Source organism: Solea solea, chromosome 6 (genome assembly GCF_958295425.1).
Source record: "Solea solea chromosome 6, fSolSol10.1, whole genome shotgun sequence".
Lineage (NCBI taxonomy): Eukaryota > Metazoa > Chordata > Actinopteri > Pleuronectiformes > Soleidae > Solea > Solea solea.
This window is the reverse complement of record NC_081139.1, coordinates 14412435-14432373: the sequence shown is the minus strand read 5'-3', so window position 1 is coordinate 14432373 and position 19939 is coordinate 14412435. Positions and strand designations below refer to the sequence as shown.

Here is a 19939-nt window from a genome sequence, read left to right as displayed (position 1 = left end):
GAGCACACAGGTCAGTTTGAGTCCAGTGGAACACAGACATGCAACAGTATGTCTCTGGATGAATCAGTCCAAGTTTGAGAAATACAATTTAGTACAATTTACAATATTGAACCTTAGATAGATATTGATATCAAATTATTGCCCAGCCCGATTGAAGAGCAGAATATGTACATTTATTGAATATATTACACAGTATAGTTGACAAAGTTTGTACTGAGAAAAGCCAAATGGTGTATTTACACAAGGTCAAATCAAAACTACAATGAATTGGATGGCTTTATATAGGACATCTAACATCTTGCTGTACTAGAACATGTTTTTCCAATCTTTAAAAGATATTATTCTTAATATCTTTGTACAGGTGATTAAAGGTGATTAAAGTTTGAATGTTTTCTGTGCACAGTGAGCATCACTATACAGGAGAGTATAATGCTTGTAATACCTGCACAAGGGTTGAGACGGACTGGGTGTGCGGTGGTTGTAGTGGTGGTGGTGGTTTGTGTTGGGATCACAGCTGGACTCTCCTCTCTGACTCTGTTGTCTTCATCAGGACTCACTGCACAATGAGAACACACCACAACAGACACTATGAGAAACAGCTCAGTGGGGTTAAACTTAACAATTAAAAGAAACGACTTTTTAATGTTTCTGATATGAAAGCAGTTTACAAGATTAAAAAAAGGCAAAATTATACGTAATATCCATTCCCAAATAGCCAGACATGATCCGACCGCTGCTGGGTGCTTTGTCATTATACTCTTTTATAGAGCAGAGAGGTCTATGAATAAATTATCTTTCATTTTAAGGGTAAGAGGGGATTTTTACGAGCTTGTTAATTCACCAAGACTATGATGATGAAATCTGTAACTAGTTTAACCACAGCATAATCATAGCAAAAAAATGACCATATATCTGCATCCAATAAAAATTAAGCCTCTTGTAGTTAAACCTTTAATGGAAGTAAAATACTTTGAGTTTTATTGTTCAGAAATTCCTTCATGAGCTAATTCCAATCACACATCTGTGTTTTAGCATAACTGAAGGAGCACAAGGTAAAAGTGGAGAAACTTTTTGCCCACGTTAAAGGCTTCTTCATGTTTATGTTAGGGGGTTAATATTGACATTTTAGTAGTCAGCCTTATAGGCGTAACATTTTAGTATTTTCACTCAATGTTTAATTTTAATTTGTAAATTGTTATTTATGTTGATGGCTAAATACGCACTTTGTTATGAAATGTTATGTTATAAACCTTTCAAATATGACATGGAGGCCAATTTTTATTATTGGCCTAGTGGTGTTTTAAGGTCTGGGTGACCCCTAGAGGATTATTTGATTCCAAAATCGGCCCTCGTCACTCTTATTCATTTATTTATTAATAATTACAGAACATAATAATCTTTGTGCACAATTCAAATCAAGGAATTGACTTCGGCACCTCCTCTAGGCTCTCAATCCAGCCTATGGTAAATATCCCATGACAGGAGAAACTGACCAATCACAGAGCAGTTAAGAGTGCGATGGGCACTCAAATGTGCTGAAATGTTCCTACCAGATATGCATTGTTCCTACATTTCTCTGCAGCTTAGGCAGTTGTTGCCAATGTTACCTAAGTGTGCCAAAAAATGTTGTGTACTCCAACTTTAAATACCACGCCGTCATTTGCTGGGAAAGCAGAGCTGTGTAATGTCACATCATACCACTGCTGCATGTTGACACTATTTATTTAAAAAACAAATTAATCCTCCCTTTGTTGTAATACACACTGATGTGACCTGATTCTCTATCCACCAATCAGTGAGCTGCAGTGTGTCTAACTCCACCCTTCAGGTGCCAGACCACTGTGTTAGGTAGTCAAAACTAAACACAAACATAATCCAAAGGATTGTGTAACATTGCAAAAACAACTGAACTGTACCAGTCGGTGGAGAACGGGTCTTAACACTGAACAGTACCTGGTGCACAGGAGTGTCGATCTTGCTGCAGGATGTAGCCCCGGTGGCATTCACAGCGGTATGAACCCAAGATGTTGATGCATTTGTGCTGGCACAGCTGGCCTGCATACAGCTGACACTCATCCATATCCTCCTGCTCCTCCACCACGTTGGCAGCTTCATCTGTGGCACTGATGGAGAAGGCCTCCTTGGGATACTCGCTGTCTGAGACTGGAAGGAATGAGAGGAGGGGATTGGCAGGGTCTCAAATTAGAGACGGCACCAGATTGCCCAGAGAGTTTATCCCACACACACACACACATACACACATACCTCATGAAATTGACTTGAAGTTACAAAACAACATCTGCTCCTCTTTTTAATTTTACAGAGTGTTTTAAGTGACACTTTTATCCACTTTTAATATGCAAATGTGCATCATTACAGGACCACCACAAACGAGTGCTGAGGTCAATCCGTGACGCATTTGTGATCACGGAACAATAATGTGTGAGTGAAGTAGTGGGGAAAGTATTCAAAATGAAGTGATTCTTGGAAAACTAGAATGAGCAGAAAGGAAATGTCCTGGTCGGTCAGCTGACTGCACTATTACACCTGTTCATAGTTGAAATCCTACCTGTAAAACAAACTTTTAATGTCAACTGGAATATGTACTGGAATAACTCATGTATAACCTCGCACAAGCCAAAATATATACACATCTTTTTCCCCCCCCTTTTGATTAAATTGTGTGTGAATTTGGTTTGTGATATTTTGGTGAAAATACCATTCTGCTTGAGATTCTCAGAGAACTAAAATCTTTTGTTCAACTCTTCTGTCTTTGTGGTTTTAAAATCTGAAGTGGAACCAGATCTGTCTTTTAGGACTGGGACACACTGCTGTATAGCCGATAGCAAAGAACTACAAACATCGCAACACTGCCTCAGATTTGCAGGGGGGGAAGTTAGAAATGAGTCCTAGTAACTTGCTTATTTTAGTATTTCTGTGCTCCGTCTCATCCTCTGACTGGCAGCTCTCATGATGAATCAGTAGAGTGATTCAAGCCACGAAAACAAAAGGGAAAAAATACACCAGATAAACACGCAAGTGCTTGACTGTATGCCAAGAGGTGAGGGCTGAAAGTGTGCTTTATTATAAGAAATTGCTCTTTTGAGGGTTTTGGGTTAAAAGTGAATGTTTTCTGTTTTAATTCAAAGGCAGTGAGTCATAAGACTGAAGACATTCCCCCCCAAGGAAATAATTACCGTGCGTCCTCATCCATTCCTTAAAACATTCACAAAGTAAAGGCATCCTTCATGCATCTTGAGTGCGTGTTGACTATGAGCTTCGACTGGTTTTTACAGCTCCTAAAACCTTTGCAGCTTTCAGCAGGTTAAATGATTCCCACTTCAGAATGACATCACTCACGTTTGCCGTTTAAAAGCGGGAGGAAATGAGCTGCTGGTTGATGGCTAGAGCAGAGAGTCTATTACAGCGTGGGATGAGAGGAATTCCTCTGATGTCGTGAATGAAATAACAGCGGGGGTCTGACTTTGTCTCATCATCACACATGCAAACAATTGCTTCCATTAAAGCACAAACACAAAGACTAATACTGAACTCCCAGTCCATTCCCTTTTGTGTATGTCAGAGGTATAAAGATGAGCAAAAGTCTATCCAGGCTCATATCAGTGACTTTAGTACAAAATTTGAACGTAGTCCCTCAACAAATAGAGATTGACATCTATTCGTCATTGTTCATAAAATCTTAAAGATGTGAGTGTGTCCGGGCAACCCCAAAAACATACCATGGCTACAGCTGGTGCAGAAGCATCCAAATATAGGAATCTGTTTTCATGGTGCTGACACAGCACCACTCAATGACCGGCGTGGTGCTGGTTTCGACTTTCTGAAGTTACCAGAGCAGTGTCTGAAGTGGCAGACTTTGTAGAAAGGCTGCCATTATTGCTAACATAGTGTTTGGGTGTTGTTGGGTGTACTCTCCAGCAGTGGGAAGAACAGCCTTGTCCAAGAGCTCTGTTTGGAGAGTCTACCTGTTCGAGCATAAACATCATTTGATTGTCTCGCGTCTGTGCTGGAATGTTTGCATAAAAACGGTTCGATTGGATTTGCTTGACCAAATGAGCAGCTTTTCAGTTCACGGTAGTAGAAGTAGTATGTTTATAGTCAGTTCAGCCATGTACACAGTAAAGTAAGACAGCGTTTCATCACCAGGACCAAGGTGCAACATAAAACAAAATATGGATTAAGGTCAAAAGGGCAGCATTACGCTGAAACCTCCAATGCACACGTGTGAATGCAGTAACAGCAAACAATAAATACTGTGTAAAGTTGCTAAAATTCAGATGCAAGTGTACTGAAGTCTAACTATTTTTCTGTACGTGTACAAACAAATGAGTCTTGGAAGAGGTTTGCATGAGCCATGTTTACATTCAGTCTCAGTTGTTTGGACAATCCTGGATGCAAATGTCAGAGGCGATATGTACGTGATAGATCAGAGACAGAGGAAAACTTTGCTGGCCCAAGTAAAGAGACAACAGCCTGAGCTGCCATCTGTTCCTGATTCATCACAGCTTGCATACATCTTTCCCCATTACTGTGAACGGTAACGTGACTCCTGACCCATCAACTGAGAGCGTCTGTCTTTTGAAAGATCAGACTCCGCTCGGGCTCCACCTCTGACTTGCATTTCAACCAGGACATAACAGAGATGGCTCAAAACCAGGACCAGTTCCGTTCATCAGCGCGCTGTGCTTTGTCGGTTCAAGCACGTGACGGCAGCCACAAATGTGCAGTAGATAGAGGGCGGGAATGCCGAGGAGGCAGGATTAATAGGTTTTTGTGTTCAAATTAAATAAAGCTGCTTTCAAACAAGCACTGTGGTCCGTAATTGTCCTGAAATTGACCTGAAACTCATCAGGTAAATGTTTCCTGATGTTAAGTCAAGTGAGAAGAAGACTAATTTCCTCACAGATTTACATACAGACTGACTTCAACCAGTTGATTATCCCCCTGATGGCCATTTAAGAAAATACAGCTGTCAGAGACTTGCAACTGTCTTAAAACTTTGGACCCACATACTAAACTCCTTATAAACGTCTTGTTTTTACATGTTTTACATGTGGACATATGCATTCTGTGTCTCTAGAGGGATTTATGTGAAATCTGATCCATTTCCTCAGTTAATGCTACTTGACTCAGTGTCTTTGAAGTTTGAAAATTATAAAAGAGAAACCAAATACCTGCATCCTGCTCCTCATCTAATGTTATACACCCAGATCTCAGGTTAAATTAGAGACAAAAAACAAACTCGAGAATTTGAAATGAAACTTGTAGTGTAATAATTCTTCTATGTAAAAGGAGCTTTTCACAGCTGCAAACCATTTGCAAGATTTGCCAGTTGTGGTAAAACAGCTCAAAGAAGATAATGGACAGCAGAGCATCTTTTCCTTGTTCTCATTCCTGAAAATATTTTTGTTACTCTCTTTTAATTTGACCTGACTCGGTCTCACCTCAAACTGTCAGTCTCTCTTCCAAATACAAGACCACATCGCATGATGAAGAAATGTGTGGCTTTCCCACAGCTAAGAGCTCGTTGGCTCCTAATGTGTGCATCTGTCCTATGTCACATGATGGACTGCATACAGATACAGAACAGATACCTTTTCTAGGCATTGGAGATGGTCTGGGTTGTTGCTTTTTCTTCAGTGTCACCTGACTTGGACCTTCGCCTTCCTCGCAGCAGGTGAGTGCGACGTGACTGCATGGGTAGACCAGGTGCTGGTGAGCATCGCAGCCCCATCCTTCACCGCGCATCCATAAGCCAAGGGCACAGCAGCTGCAGCACACCTGTCCATCCAGGCACAGCAGCAATTAGGAGTGTATCAACTGGGCTCCCCCTTTTAAAAACTCTTATTACCTACTCTCTTTATGACCCTCCACTTTTAACCCTGTTTAGTAAACAGTTGAAAGGAAGGAAACGTAACCGACCGCCAAGTGGGCAGAGTCATCCCGGTGAACCCACAACAAAGGGGGTTTCAGCTGTAGCCTCAAGGTGGACCACTTTTTTTTCACCTTCCTTAAAAATGACCTGGCGCAGACGCTTGGCTCGGCTGTTTTAACACATGAGCAGTTGGCTGAAGGGCTGAAAAACCAGGTTTTTCTCTTGGTGAAACAATGACTACAGTCTGAGCTGACTCCTAGCAAAGGGGTGGCTCCAATTTCCACATGAAAGTATTCACAGGTCTGAGGGATGTGAAGAGAAATGGGAGATTTTTTGGCCGTTCTTTACAAACACATCGCTTGCCAATGAACACAAATACACTGCCCAACCTTCAAGAAAGCCCTTCTGCTGGCACAGATTCTGAAACTGAAATCTGGCTGTGGCCAAAACATTGATACATTCCAGGAGATATTTAATGTGTTTAAAGTCTGATATACACAGACTCAGAAACCATGTTATTGTGGCTGTTCCGCAGTACCAGACCACTGCCGATGGGTGGAATTGCTTTGCACTTCTTGTGGTCTTGAAGCATTTGAAACGGTGAGTCACACTCAGCCTGACTCACAAAAACAGCTAATTTTCTATTCAAGAGATATAAATGTAACAACCTTTCATCAAGTCAGTGTTTGTTAGGCTAGTGGGTAGAGGAGGAGTGCATCATCCACCCGTGACGTGCTGTTTCATTAAGCAAATGGCACCGCTTTTTAGGAGACGTCATGCTGGTGAGACAGTGATGTACCTGGTAGGAGTCACGTGCGCACTCATCCTCCTGAGCCACCTCACATGTGTCTCCTCTTCTGGCTGAAGTTATTCCTAATTCACACTGGCTCTCCTTCTGTGAGCTGCGGCAGCACTGGTTTTGTGCGACACTGGCACGCACACACACACACACACACACACACACACACACACACGCACACACAGATATCAAAATCAGCCTTTATTTATTTAGCACTTTTCAAACAAAGTGATGTCACTTAAAGTGTCCCACGTGATTAAATAAAGAACAGAAAGGAAAAAAACAAAACTGAACTAAGAAAATGTATATACTGCGTATCCACTAGTGTGTTAAGTGTTTAAGATTAGGTGTCACTTTGTAATCCACTCATTCCCACCACACTGACATAACCAATGATTTTACCTCACAGAACACAGCGATGTTGGTGCAGCTTCCTTCACCAGTATGTTCATTTGTTGTACAGATTTATTGGTTTGGATTTAAGTGACAACAACTTCGAGGCAGCAATGAACCAACAACTCCTGTGTTCTGCTGGATAAAATTGCTGTTTTTGTCAATGGACTCAATGCTGGGGAAGTGAGTGGGTTTACAAAGTAACACAAACTTCCTGTTGGGAAAAGCAGGGGACAGGTTCTTACGCTAGAATAGCTTTTATTAGAAGAGCTTTGTTCTTTAAGTAGTGTCGACTTATGCTAGAATAGCTTTTTGTTAAGTAGCTGATCATTTTTGTCTGACGTCCACAGTCACTGCCATGTTTTAAGTTGTATTTCATTAAAAAATATGACACCCATGTTGTACAGTGCTTGAGTTAACTGTGGTTTCAACTAAGTTAAGACACTATTACTTTCTCTAAAGCAGTTTCCAAACGTGTGGCTTACTGGGACAGTACTCACCTGCACATGGAGTCACTCCTGTCACCGGTCAGCAGAGGCATGTGGTTGCAGTGATTGTTTTCACTGAACCATTTCTGGCCAGCGGCACAGCAGCTCTGCAGCAGCTCTTCAACAGAGGCTCCTGGACCTGCAGCCCAGAGACATGCAGGTATGCACACATCAACATACACATAACGATGATGGAATAAATAATAAAAAAAAAAGAAAAACAGTTGTACAATAAATTCTCTTTGTCTGCTCAGCTATACTGTGCCTTCTGCAGACAGACAGAAACAGATGGTAGACTGCACCAGGTTTCAAAAGGCGCCATAACATTTCTACAGCTGAACCCTGTAGGTCTGTCACCAGAATACAGTAGCACATTTTATGATTGGAAACTTTTTTCTTTTTTTTTTTTTACCCAAGCAACAATTTCTTCTATATATAGTGTTCATAAGTAGAACGACAGTCCTCTAGCTGTGAGCGTGAAGTGAGACAGAGTCAGTGTTTTTATAGAATATCAGGTGGCGAGCAGATTTCAGGACTTCCAAGGTTTGGACGGACGTGAAAATCTCATCAGAATAAATGATAGACGCTTCACCTGCGCTGCATGCACTCTTAAATATTCTGCATGAATATGCTGCACTGTTAAAAGTATTAACTCCTAAGCATGGGTGAATATTACTGTTTCACGTGATGATGAATTATTTTGATATTATGAAGGACACGGGCCAGCAAGTTATTGTCATATACTGACAATCTTTCTGTAGGAAAGATACAATGAGATCTGAGGCTGTTGGTTTTATTTAAATCTTTTTTTCCCTTATAGTTCCAGTTATATGCAACTGGACTTGAAGGTGCTTCTTCACTTCTGACTGACAAAGTAAGTCCAGTTGCCAGTAATACACTTCTGAAGATTACGACCTGGGCAACTGAGAATCTATACAGACATCTTCCTTTTAATCAGTTGTACATATGTACATATGTATAATATTATGCATACCAGTATGAAAACAGTATGTTTGTTTGCAAAAATGTGTTTTAATTTTGTCCATGCACAGCACTTTGTGTTTGAAAAAGGTTTGTATATTATACTTTGGCTTTTTTGTCATACATTGGTAAAACATTGATTCCATGCTGTGACTTGACATTTGAGGCCAAGTTTAATTACGACTGGATTAAAACTGTTTTGACTGATTGCTGTGACAGAGACAGACAGACAGACAGCAGCTATTTTATAAATTACCTGCTGAGGGGCTGAGGATGGTAGACAACATTAACATTATTCTAACAGATGTATGGTTACGTTTTCAGTACACCAGCATTTTTTTTAAGGTAATTCTGTAATTCTACTTCAGTAAAAGTGGTGTTATAATGCATTTTATACTCACTATACTGTACGTATGGCTATTCAGATCTAGTTTTTACTATCACGCATGTTTATATTTCAGATTTTATACCGCCATATGTTTATATATAGTTGTCATTTTGTATTCTATTATTTTATTCTTGGCTAAACTTACAATACACAGTACATTCTTATGTTCTGATGTCTAATGCTGCTGTAACAGAACGATTTCCCAGTCTGGGATGAAAAAAATCAATTAGATCAATGAATCCATCAATGAATCCATCAATCAATCAATCTATTGAGTCACTGTAACGGATTTGTTGAAAACATGAAGTCGGAGGAAAAAATGGCATCGTTTCAATATCATCAACCGAGAGAAAAGAGCGTTTAACATGTTAAAGCAGGAACCCATTAAATCCCCATAATTGAACGAATGCATTTCCTATTTCTATAGCTCACATTTATGCTGATGCTTGAAAAAAAAAAAAAAATATATATCTTTGTCGCTTTCAATTATGCAACTTCAAGCAAACCTTGCCTACGTCAAGAGCATGCTGATGTGGCAGCTGTCAGAGTAATCACTGACATTCTTCTCCTCTCTGCAGGTCCCGTGGAGTCTGAAATACGCACCCCCCCCCCCTCTCTCCCCCTTTCCCCACTCACAGCAAGGCTGGCTGTTTTGCATGGAGATCACATGGAGGATGAGCACACTGTGAGGCAGACTGCTGCTGCTGCTGCTGCTGCTGCTGCTGCTTGGCACTATGAAGAGCCCAGTTTCCTCGTCGCCTCCACACCACACCCAAAGTGCACGCATCAAACTTGACTCTGAGCCCTTTGAAGAAAAGCCACTGACAAAGAGCTTTTGTTTTTCCTCTCAATAAACCTTCACCGGCTTATATACAGTAGAGAACATTAGCATATTCTTCACATTCCCACTGCTTTGTTTCATTTATTTAAAAGGCTTGGACTTCCTACATGACAACAAATAGTTCCATGAGTGTCATCATTCTGGTGCAGCCATTTCACGTCACTGTGCAAATTCCTGTTACTAAATGAATTACTTGTAAATAAAACATAAGCCATGGTAGAGATGTTGTGCAGTGTATTGTAATCACCTCTAAGTGTAGCACGTCTAAACTATGCTAATCCCATACTGCACAGTGTCCATTCAGATTAACTACATTCAGCCAGGAATGCTTTAAATAGCGATACTCGGAGCTCTTTTTACTTCACTTGGTTGGTTTCAGTCTCATCTGTGACTCCCAAGAGGCTGACCGCATATTACAGTGCTTTTGTGAACACCCACTTTCCCAAAATTCTTTTCATTCTTTTCATTCATTGTGTCAAATTGAGAGAACATGCTCAAAATTTCTTATTCCATTATCCATCTGCATGCCAGACTGTTTGAGCCCTTTTAGGGGGAGTCCATGCAGAAAAGAAAGGCATCCAAATGTAGACATTTTTTCCACACAAGGACACCTTTAAAAGGTTTACTTTTTGTGAAGACTGTTGATTCTCCCCAAGATATAAAAGGACAGCCATTGTTGTGAATTTTGAATGGACCATCCCGGGGCCACAACAGCTGTCGACCATCTTCACGTTTTATGAATACAGCCAGCTGATGGATGAGTTGATCATAAAAATGATCATAATCAGAGGCTATGGAAAACATTTTAATGGAAACATTAAATTAAATGAAATTTAAATACAGGCTTTATCTAATGCTGCAAGCCAGTATGTTCATGAGTCAAATTTTAATTTGCAAGCCACAAACTGTTTATGCTATTGGTTTGGTGTTGTGATCATCTTCCATAACATTTCAACATGTGTTGCCACCAGAGTTAGTCAAACACACCAGGCTGCAGCTATATGCCGGAAATGCCAAACTTTACTAAACCTAAAAAGCCACTCTATCCCCTTTAAAATACAGTGTAGCCATGGGTCAAAATACAGATTTGGTGATATATATTTCCTTGTGCAATACGATAATCCATACAGATATTTTAATTCACAAATTAAGGGACTATAAAGAAAAGAGTCCCTGCCAGTTTTACTTGACGGAAACTTGGGTGGAAGTTACTTGGCTGAAGAAGAGGGAGTTTACGGCAGAGAAAGCTCCATTAAGTGATGCTCCATCCACATTCAATACTAGACTTTTAATGCACCTGGTTCTGTTTGTTGTGAATAAGTAGAGAAATCATGCACTTTTAACTGTTCACAGATGTTTTGTTTTCTTCAGTTAAACAGATGATATGATGTATCGCTGTATGACTGTCTTGCAATATATTGATTATCACAGAATCGCTGTATCGCGATATTATTGGTATCACGGATCATGTCTTATCATTAGGTACCCTGTGATTCCCACCCCTAGTTTTCATGCTAAAAGTAGCCGTTGTACAAATTTAAAATATATCCCCTTTGAGGTATGGTTTATTCATTTATTTGATTTATTTGATCTATTTGTAATTTAGGCAGCTTTGACAGAGCAGGAGGATACAACTACTCTCACAACACACCTCTATGGGTTTGCTTCTCACAGATCTAATGAGATTTTCAAACTCTAAGGCTTCATTTGAACCCACACTGATCCTGAGTGAAAAAAGTTAGAGGCAATGTATTTTACAGTGTTATGACAAGCGTGTTCCTGGAATGCTTGCCAAAGGGCAAACATAAGGTCAGGTGGAGCCTAAAATTGAGAAGAAGTCTGCTAATTAACCAAGAAACCATGGAAACACGCACATACATTTATATTCCTAGAACCACACATTTGTCAATACCTACTGTGGAAAAAGAGTCAACACAGTTTCCCCGGATGGCAGTGCTGCCTCTCCTCCAAATTAGGCTGTTATGGAGCAGACAGACCAAGAACAAGAGACAGCCTCCCACATAAGGGAATCCCCTGGGGTTTGTCTGGACCGATTAGCTGGGCTTCACTCTGCGTTCCCATCATTACGCTGTCTGGCCAAACACAGATCTGTCTCACAACACACTCAGCCACATGGCTGACACATCTGCACTCTGAGGGAGTTCACGACAACATCCACAGCACCTACGACAGCGCGGCAGTGGAATCCATGTTTGTAGCTTGTACCGTCTGTGATGTGGTGACTCTGGTAACAAACTAGGTGACAACAGACAGATTTGCTGATTTATCATGTTGATACATGGCTGTTTAAATATATTATCTAATTAGTGTTGACCACTACTAATATGTGATGGATGTCCTTTTACAGTTTTAACAGTTTGCTGTATTGGACAGTATTTGTAAATATTGAATTACTTTGAACATGATGTGGTGCCAAATTATACGTCAGAAACTGCTGATGAATTTTTGATTTTCATGCACACTCATCGCGTGTTTACAGAGAAAAAGAAAATAACAACGTTGTAATGTAATGAGGTACAAATACTTTGTACAAAATTCACATATCTGTACTTTACTTTGTTATTTGTATTTCTAGCCACTTTTACTTTTACTCCACTGCATTTCCTCTAACTGTCTTTGCTACTCGTTACTACCATATAAAATCAGAAGAAGAGTTGGTAATGGCCTGTATTTATTAAGAGCTTTTCTAGTCTTGAACTGCAGTTTTGTCATTCACACATCTCAGTGCCCCTGACTCTAGGGTTAGGGATTGAACCCACAGCCTTACAGTTGAAAGGCAACTTGCCCTACCACTGAGCCACCATGTCTCAATCCTAACCTCAATTTTTTAATACTTTTACTTCTAAAACTTAAGTACATTTATATCAGAAAAAAAGTGACTTACCAGATTGGTTTGAAATTATAGAAAGACAACAAATAATGGTGAGTGTCTATCTATTTACATTAACAATAGACCAAATGACAGGCAGTTATGTCAAAGTAGCTCCTGACAAGCTTGCACATTTTCAGAGCAGTTTTAGTACAGTTGGCAAATGTTTCCAGAAGAAAAGCTTTAATACACTGGCTTTAATCCCAGTTGACAGTGAGGGGCTTACCAGCCTATCACAAGACCAACATACAAAGACAAACAACCATTAACACTCAATTTAGAGTCACCAATTAATCTTTGCAGTACCCAGAGAAAAACCCACACAAACACCAGAATTACACGAGAACTCCACACAGAAAGGCACGAGTTGAACCAAGATTCCAACTGAGAAACGTATTGAACCAGTGTTTATTCCCAAAACCAAAACAATAATGACTGAGAATTAAAAGCTCACATCATTACACCACAGTACTTCAACAAACACGACAAAAGTCAAATGGAATGTCATTTTTAGTGTTTCCCTTATTTTGCTTTTTGGGGCGACTGGTGGCAGAAGAACAAGATGAAAACAAAACAATTACAAAGTTGTTATATTAGATAGAAAGATAAGTAGGTAGGGAAATTGTTGTGTAAGCATTCAGTTCCAAGTCCAATACTCGTTTTCATTTCGACTGATATTGTTTCCACCAATTGAGAAACATATCTTGCTCTTTAGCAGCTTTTTAAAAGGTGGTCCATGAGAGCTGCGACACAAAATACAACAGCTACAAGCTGAGAGAACCAAAACGGTAGACATCATTTTCACCAAAACATTTTCTATGAATCACTTTTCACATCATGCATAGTCATTTAACACATTTTGAAGATAGATATACGACGACGGCAGCTTTAAAGATCCATATCTTATCTTATCTATGCCAATTTCACTACACAGTGGAAAAGCAATCGTGTTGACTGAATACAAAACTTTAAGGGAAATTAAAAACTTTCATTGGAACAGCAGTTTCAGTTCATTTAGCTACATTTATGCATTGGCCATTAAAACCCATTTAGTGAGTAAGAAGCATGGAATGGAGTAACTATTGGGAAAAAGAGGTAATAATTCCAAGGATAGACGCCAGACAAAGACATAACAACTTTGTCTCTAGAAGAACAAATCCCCAGGTTCCTGTTCGCAATTCACAAAATGTACATGATAGATTAAGTCTCTCTTGTCCGTGAATGCCTTCTGTTTCAATGTGTTTATTTGTGCAGCAAGTATGAATGGACTGATGAGACACTCTGGGCTTTCAGGAAATAATATGAGCAGGCCAGAGTGGGTAATGACATAGAACAATACGAGGATGCTGAATTTCTCAACTCCCACTGCTCTGAAACAGTCACAAGCTTTTCTCACCCTGAAACACACTGCGACAGTCATTCATCAACATGCCTCTTACGAAGATAAAGCAGGGAGAACGGAACCGACTTACTCACTCTCCAGCAGATTGGCAGGAATGTCGTTCAACATTCAGATGCACATTGTGAAATACGGAGTTCAAGTACAAGATGACAAACGGTTTATGTGTATAGTGATTTGCCCTGTCACTCCAGTTTAGCTACAACGTAATGAGTTTTGAAGGTTTCACAAATCATAGCTAAATACAAGAAATAATGACTAATATAATATAATCAACCCCAACTTGCACATTTCTTCATGTTCTCTATATTCAGTATGTTGCGTTTGCACTGTTTTCTCAATATGTTTACACGCACAGTTTAATTGGGCGTGGGCCATAGTCAAAGACAGGCAATCAGACAACTGGCTGAGCCCGAGTATACCTGCAGAGGAGGAAATCTATTTATTGGCTATGTACACCGCTGTATCTCTCTATAATCTAGTGCGTCATGAATCGGTTTCCTGTTGACCTTTATGTCACAGAAACACAAACAGCGAATGACGAGATGGATCATGCTTTGGTTATGTAATTTCGTACCCATTGTACATGTTAATCGTGATACAGATTAGATCGAGCATGGCATTTGTGGATGCTGAGAAAGACGCTACCGTATGATTTCCAGCAACAGTACTGTAGTTTATACGTCGTCTCTTTCTACTTCCAGGTCAAAGACCACGGAGGAATTTTGGTGCATGTGCAGAACGGCAAGTCCAACTCCAGTCCGACTAAGTGTATACATGCAGGAGTAATCAGACTATCCAGGTATGTTAGTCCGACTAAGACTTTTAACATGCAAACTGACATCCAGGTTGCAGTCTCACTGGCTCAAGTCCTAACATATTCAGCAAAGCTATTGTGATATTTGTATTTATTTCAAAAAGTAGTAGAGTTTTCTATAAGAAAAGAAAAAAGATTAGAATCAATCTTAAATGAAATGAGCTGATAACTGCAAGATTAATCTCTTTTTCTGTTTTCTCTTATTAGTCTTGCAAGATCTGGCCATGAGAGTGAATAATGAAGTTGATACCAAGTTCTCCACCAGCATGAATTTTGATATCTGGTTCATTTTAAAAGTATATAGACAAAGAAAGAATTGGACAAAAGCTTTTAACTGTCTGAAAATATCTTTCATGTCCAAGAATATGGCACGGTAGCTGAAATATACCAAGCTGAATTTCTGGTATTTAGACCTAGAATGTAGGGGTTAAAATGGAAAGTTAAGTGTTGACTGAAATGACAGTCTAATCCTTTTGATAAGCTCATTACAGATGTTGAGAGAACCAGCAGTGTTGCCAGACTGAAATATTTTCTGCACACAATCTATTTAGTTTGTACAATTTGGATGATTTCCATTCACGTTCCACCCATTGTATTCCAATAAACCAGTTTCTCAGCTAGTCAGTGTGATTAAGAATAATTATGGCAATCAAAAATAAATCATTTTCATTTAGATTACATTTTGATTGTTGTGTTTGTTGCCCTGTCAAAGCTTTGAGATAAAAGGCTTGTAAAAGGTGTTACAGAAGAAGAGAAGAGGTATTTTCATGACGATTGGATGAATTTTGGTCAGTCAAATCTAGCAATGCAGTAATTATAAGAATAAAACAGTGGCTTGTCATTTTCTCTTCATCTATCATCAGGACATATTATTATTTCGCATAAATACATATTTATACATAGAACAATAATCACTGTCATGAGATGTTCTTGCAAATTGTTGGAGACCATATTATTTTGATGTTGGAAGATTCAATTCATTTTCATGTATAACTGTGTAAAAAAAGTAACAAAAATGTTTGTAATAATATTATTTAGTAATAATAACAATTAAATGTTCTTTTTCCATTGATATAGCACATTGAAATGTGACCCCGACTCCATATTGTAAAATCATGTAAGCTGGTGTTAGGAAGTCTGCTATACTGAGAAACACAGAGATTTATTAGTGAATTTATTAGTGAATTTATTTATTGTGAATTTCTCTGTGAGATGAATAAAGTATCTATCTATCTATCTATCTATCTATCTATCTATCTATCTTATTAGGAGCAAATGGGCTTAGTCAGCATTGTGTGAACTCATGTGGCAAAGATTTGACATTTGTTTATGTTAAAAGTAAAAATTGAGCTTCAAATTCAATTCAACATTGCTTCTTAACATTCATATTAGGAGCATTTGTTGTCACTACAAAAGCACAACAAACTACACTACACACACACACACACACACACTAGAACTGTCGTGTTCTGTTGCTGATTTACTATTAGTTGGTCACTAGACCATTAACCACGTGTTAGAGTTTTGTCAACAACTTGCATTGAATTACAATATATCAACATGCTGTTGCAGCTGTGTCTATGAGTTTAATTAGCAGTTTCCCTTTGGTAGAAAAAGAAAATCCAGATGGAGATCACACCACGTTATCATTGTTGTTGACAGGCCTCTTTTTAAATTGGCCAGAAAAGACAAGTGTGTTTTTTAATAATACATTTTAAGCTCTTGTTGCTGCTCTAAAAATAGTATGTGTGAAGATAGTAATTCAGCATTGAATCAGGGTGGTGGTTTCAACCAAAACAGAAAACAAAATGCCCTATACAATGTAGTCTTTCATATGATGCCAGAAACACATGTCATGTACTCACTTTTTTGTTTCTGACACAGGCACTACCAGCTTTGTTGTTGCTCTTAACCATTATATTTCCTTGTCTTGTAATGCTTATGTCTCCTGTGAGCCCAGCATGTACATACATTTTGCCTCCCAACGTCAATCAGCTCTTTTCATATCAGGCAATCTATCAGCCCCTGACACTTCTCAACAGCAGCCTGTCCACAGCTGCAGCCCTGGGCTCAGCTCCCGCTGCCTCATGAGACGGGTTTGCTGCTGTTTCCCCGCTCAAAAAAACAGAATAACTGTTGTGCAGAACAATTACAAATCCTGTCAACAGTCCAAATTTGCACTCTGAGATTTGTTTTAAAAGCATTCAGGTTAATAAGGTCTATATCTGTTTTAGGTTTCCGTGTACAAATGTCATTAAAGGCTTCCATGCTTGCATGCTAATGCAGTTCATAAATGTGTTGGTTCAACTCTGACTGAAAAAAAGGGTAATTTCCTTTCTCTTCGTGGACACATTATCTCCATCATACCTCATTATCTTTAATGCTGCCAGCAACAGGCGAGATACTTCTGGTCAGAGTCAACTAGCAGAAGCAGCAGCAGCAGCAGTGGCGGTGGCAGCAGCAGCAGCAGCAGCAGCAGCAGTGGCGGCGGCAGAAGCCAGTCTGGATGAGATCTGAGCTGTGGACCAGACACGGCCATGAAAGTTGAATTGAAAAGAGCTGCACTCTTGGCAACAATATCCAAGACTCTCTTTCAAATCAACATCTCCCGTCTACCAGTCACAGCAGCCCCACTGGGGAGACTTTTGGTCTCCGAGTTGAAATTGTGAAATAAATCCATTTTGAATGCTTTTTCCCTCAATAGAAAAGGAAACTCATCATCAGGCAATGGACATACATCCTGCCACACTCTTGAGCACCTTATAACACATACTAAAATGGGTTGTCTACTGGGAAAGAGAGGAGATCGCACTACACACAAGGTTGGATTATCAATTAAGCAAAGCGGGAAATCATATCAAAGCCCGAGTCTTCTCAGTATTCCCTTATTCGCCAAGGGAAAATAAAAAGCTGTACTACATCTAATGTTATAGGGTCTAATGTTCATTCAAACCTTAATGTAAATCAAGTCATCTGAGAGAGACTTCCCATAAAACAAAGGCCACATTACCATGGATGTCATTGACAAAGAATATATTCATTTGTTTTGTGAACCGACAGAAATCTCCATATGGTATACAAATACTTTTTAAGATGCCTCATTTTGTCTTCGCAGTCGTTCCAATTCCGTTGGCAGCGGAAACTCACATTCTTGGTCTTAAGCCTTAATGTCCAACTCTTTCACATGCTGTCCTCATAAACTGTTATTACAAGCAGCCTTATTGCCTTGATAAGATGTAAGAATAACATTCTTTGGTTTCTCTAATAACTTCCACTCCTCCTCGAGAAAAAACAAAGGCATTTGCTGGCTTTCTCTGCTGCTTAAATACTACAAACACAGAAACAAATGCAGTTCTTGCATGATTAGATACTTTACTACTGGTAGGCGCCACTGACAGAAGCACGACTGGCTCAAACCTAAAACAAAAAAAACTGGCAGTCTGCTACACTTATGAGGTAGCTATCTGCACATTTAGAAAAGCATGACCTCAGTGACAGATGAGGGGTCGGCTTTATATCATGATCAACTTATATAAAGGATTTGCTTCCTGCTACCACAAGAGCTCTGACATTGGCAGAGAACAAAGCACACAGAGGCAAAATCCTCCACAGATCCTCTAAAGAAATGTAAAAGAAAACCATCAAGCAGGGTTAAATGCATGAAATATAAAGGATCAAAATCAACCATCCATCATTATACAGTATGTACGTTGTGCTTTCCATTGTTGAAAATAATAATAATAATAATGAAAAAAATCTGTCTCTGATTTTTCAGTCAAGACAGTAAGTGAGTTCCATTCCATGCAGGGCCAAGGAAACATGCCAGACGCAGTGGAAAAAAAAGAAGTTTATGTTCTATTATGTGCCAAATTCTAATCCAACAGAACAAAACAATGACACAAATGGGATTGGTCCGTTAGAAATCAATGGTGTTTTTTTTCTAAACCACTATGTTAACATTGGTGTATGATTCTGTCTCGTGCATCGTGTGCTAAAATGAGCTCAGCTCCTGTTTCAGAGGATGCAGTACTGTTTTTGGTGATCGAGGTCATACAAGTTTGGCTGACACCAACACTGGAGTTTGCAGAGATGAGGACTTTGATAACAGTATTATCCAGGGACAGCACCTACAGTATATGCAATGAGGGTTGAGCCTCAAGGGGGTCATTCTGACTCACCTTTGGGTCCAAGGCAATAACCTTATCCTGCTATCTCTCACATGCAATGTTGCTTTCAGTTCAAATGAAAAAGAAAGAAAGAAAGAAAAGCCCTCGGGGCTTTTAAAGATGTAATCAAGAGACCAAAGAAGGTGCAGGCTCAGTACACCTCAGGGTCATCCATCTTGGAGGTGATAATCAGACGGATGTTCCTCTCAAATAACTAGGATCCTGCCTCGGTCATGACGATACTGTTACTGATACTGGGTAAAGGTATTCCGCTATTCCTATTTCCATAGTTTGATCTATGAAAAGTGCGAGTGAAAATCTATCAAAGTGGATCCTTCTCATGTGCCGATACGGAATCCTCTGAAGGACACTGACCAGTGAGCAATAACCAAGAAGCAGCAAAAAGACAGGTTTAACATCTAAAGTAAAGAAAATGATTGAAACTCTAAACGTATAACACTTATGTCCTGTCATCCCTCACCTTTCTTTGGGGAAGATGTAATAACATGTTTGCACACTCTTCAGACATTAAGCCATTGCAATGTGCACCTGGAAACATGACACGGTACATATGACTGCATATGTTTGAGACTGCACAACTGTAGTGCACTTTTCCTGCTCATACGTATGCATTCATGCAAAAACATGGGAGGAGATGAGAGTAACTGATTGTGATTTCCGTTGTATGTATGATAACTACCTGTAAAATTGCATATGTCTGCCTCTTAAACACAGCTGTAATCTTGGAATTGCTGATTACTGAACTTCAGATGTGTGTTTCAGGAGGGTGGCAGCTCCACAGTGGATAAAGGTTGGCTGACTTGATTAGAGAATGACTCAAGTAGCATTTTATTGTGACAGGGCACAGGTGGTTTCTGGTG

The 19939-nt window shown here is 39.5% G+C and overlaps 1 protein-coding gene across 3 annotated transcripts in view; it reads right to left on the bottom strand.

Annotated features, from left to right (window-relative positions):
- The window catches only part of fbln2 (fibulin 2), a 57445-nt gene that overhangs the window by 23316 nt on the left and 14190 nt on the right, over nucleotides 1-19939 (bottom strand). For all 3 annotated transcript variants that reach the window (XM_058631683.1, XM_058631686.1, XM_058631685.1), the window contains exons 3-7: nucleotides 7589-7715; nucleotides 6696-6825; nucleotides 5616-5802; nucleotides 1954-2163; nucleotides 443-556 (exon numbers count right to left, since the gene is read on the bottom strand). In XM_058631683.1, the coding sequence (XP_058487666.1) occupies nucleotides 443-556; nucleotides 1954-2163; nucleotides 5616-5802; nucleotides 6696-6825; nucleotides 7589-7715 (768 nt within the window). The remainder of the gene's footprint in view (nucleotides 1-442; nucleotides 557-1953; nucleotides 2164-5615; nucleotides 5803-6695; nucleotides 6826-7588; nucleotides 7716-19939) is intronic.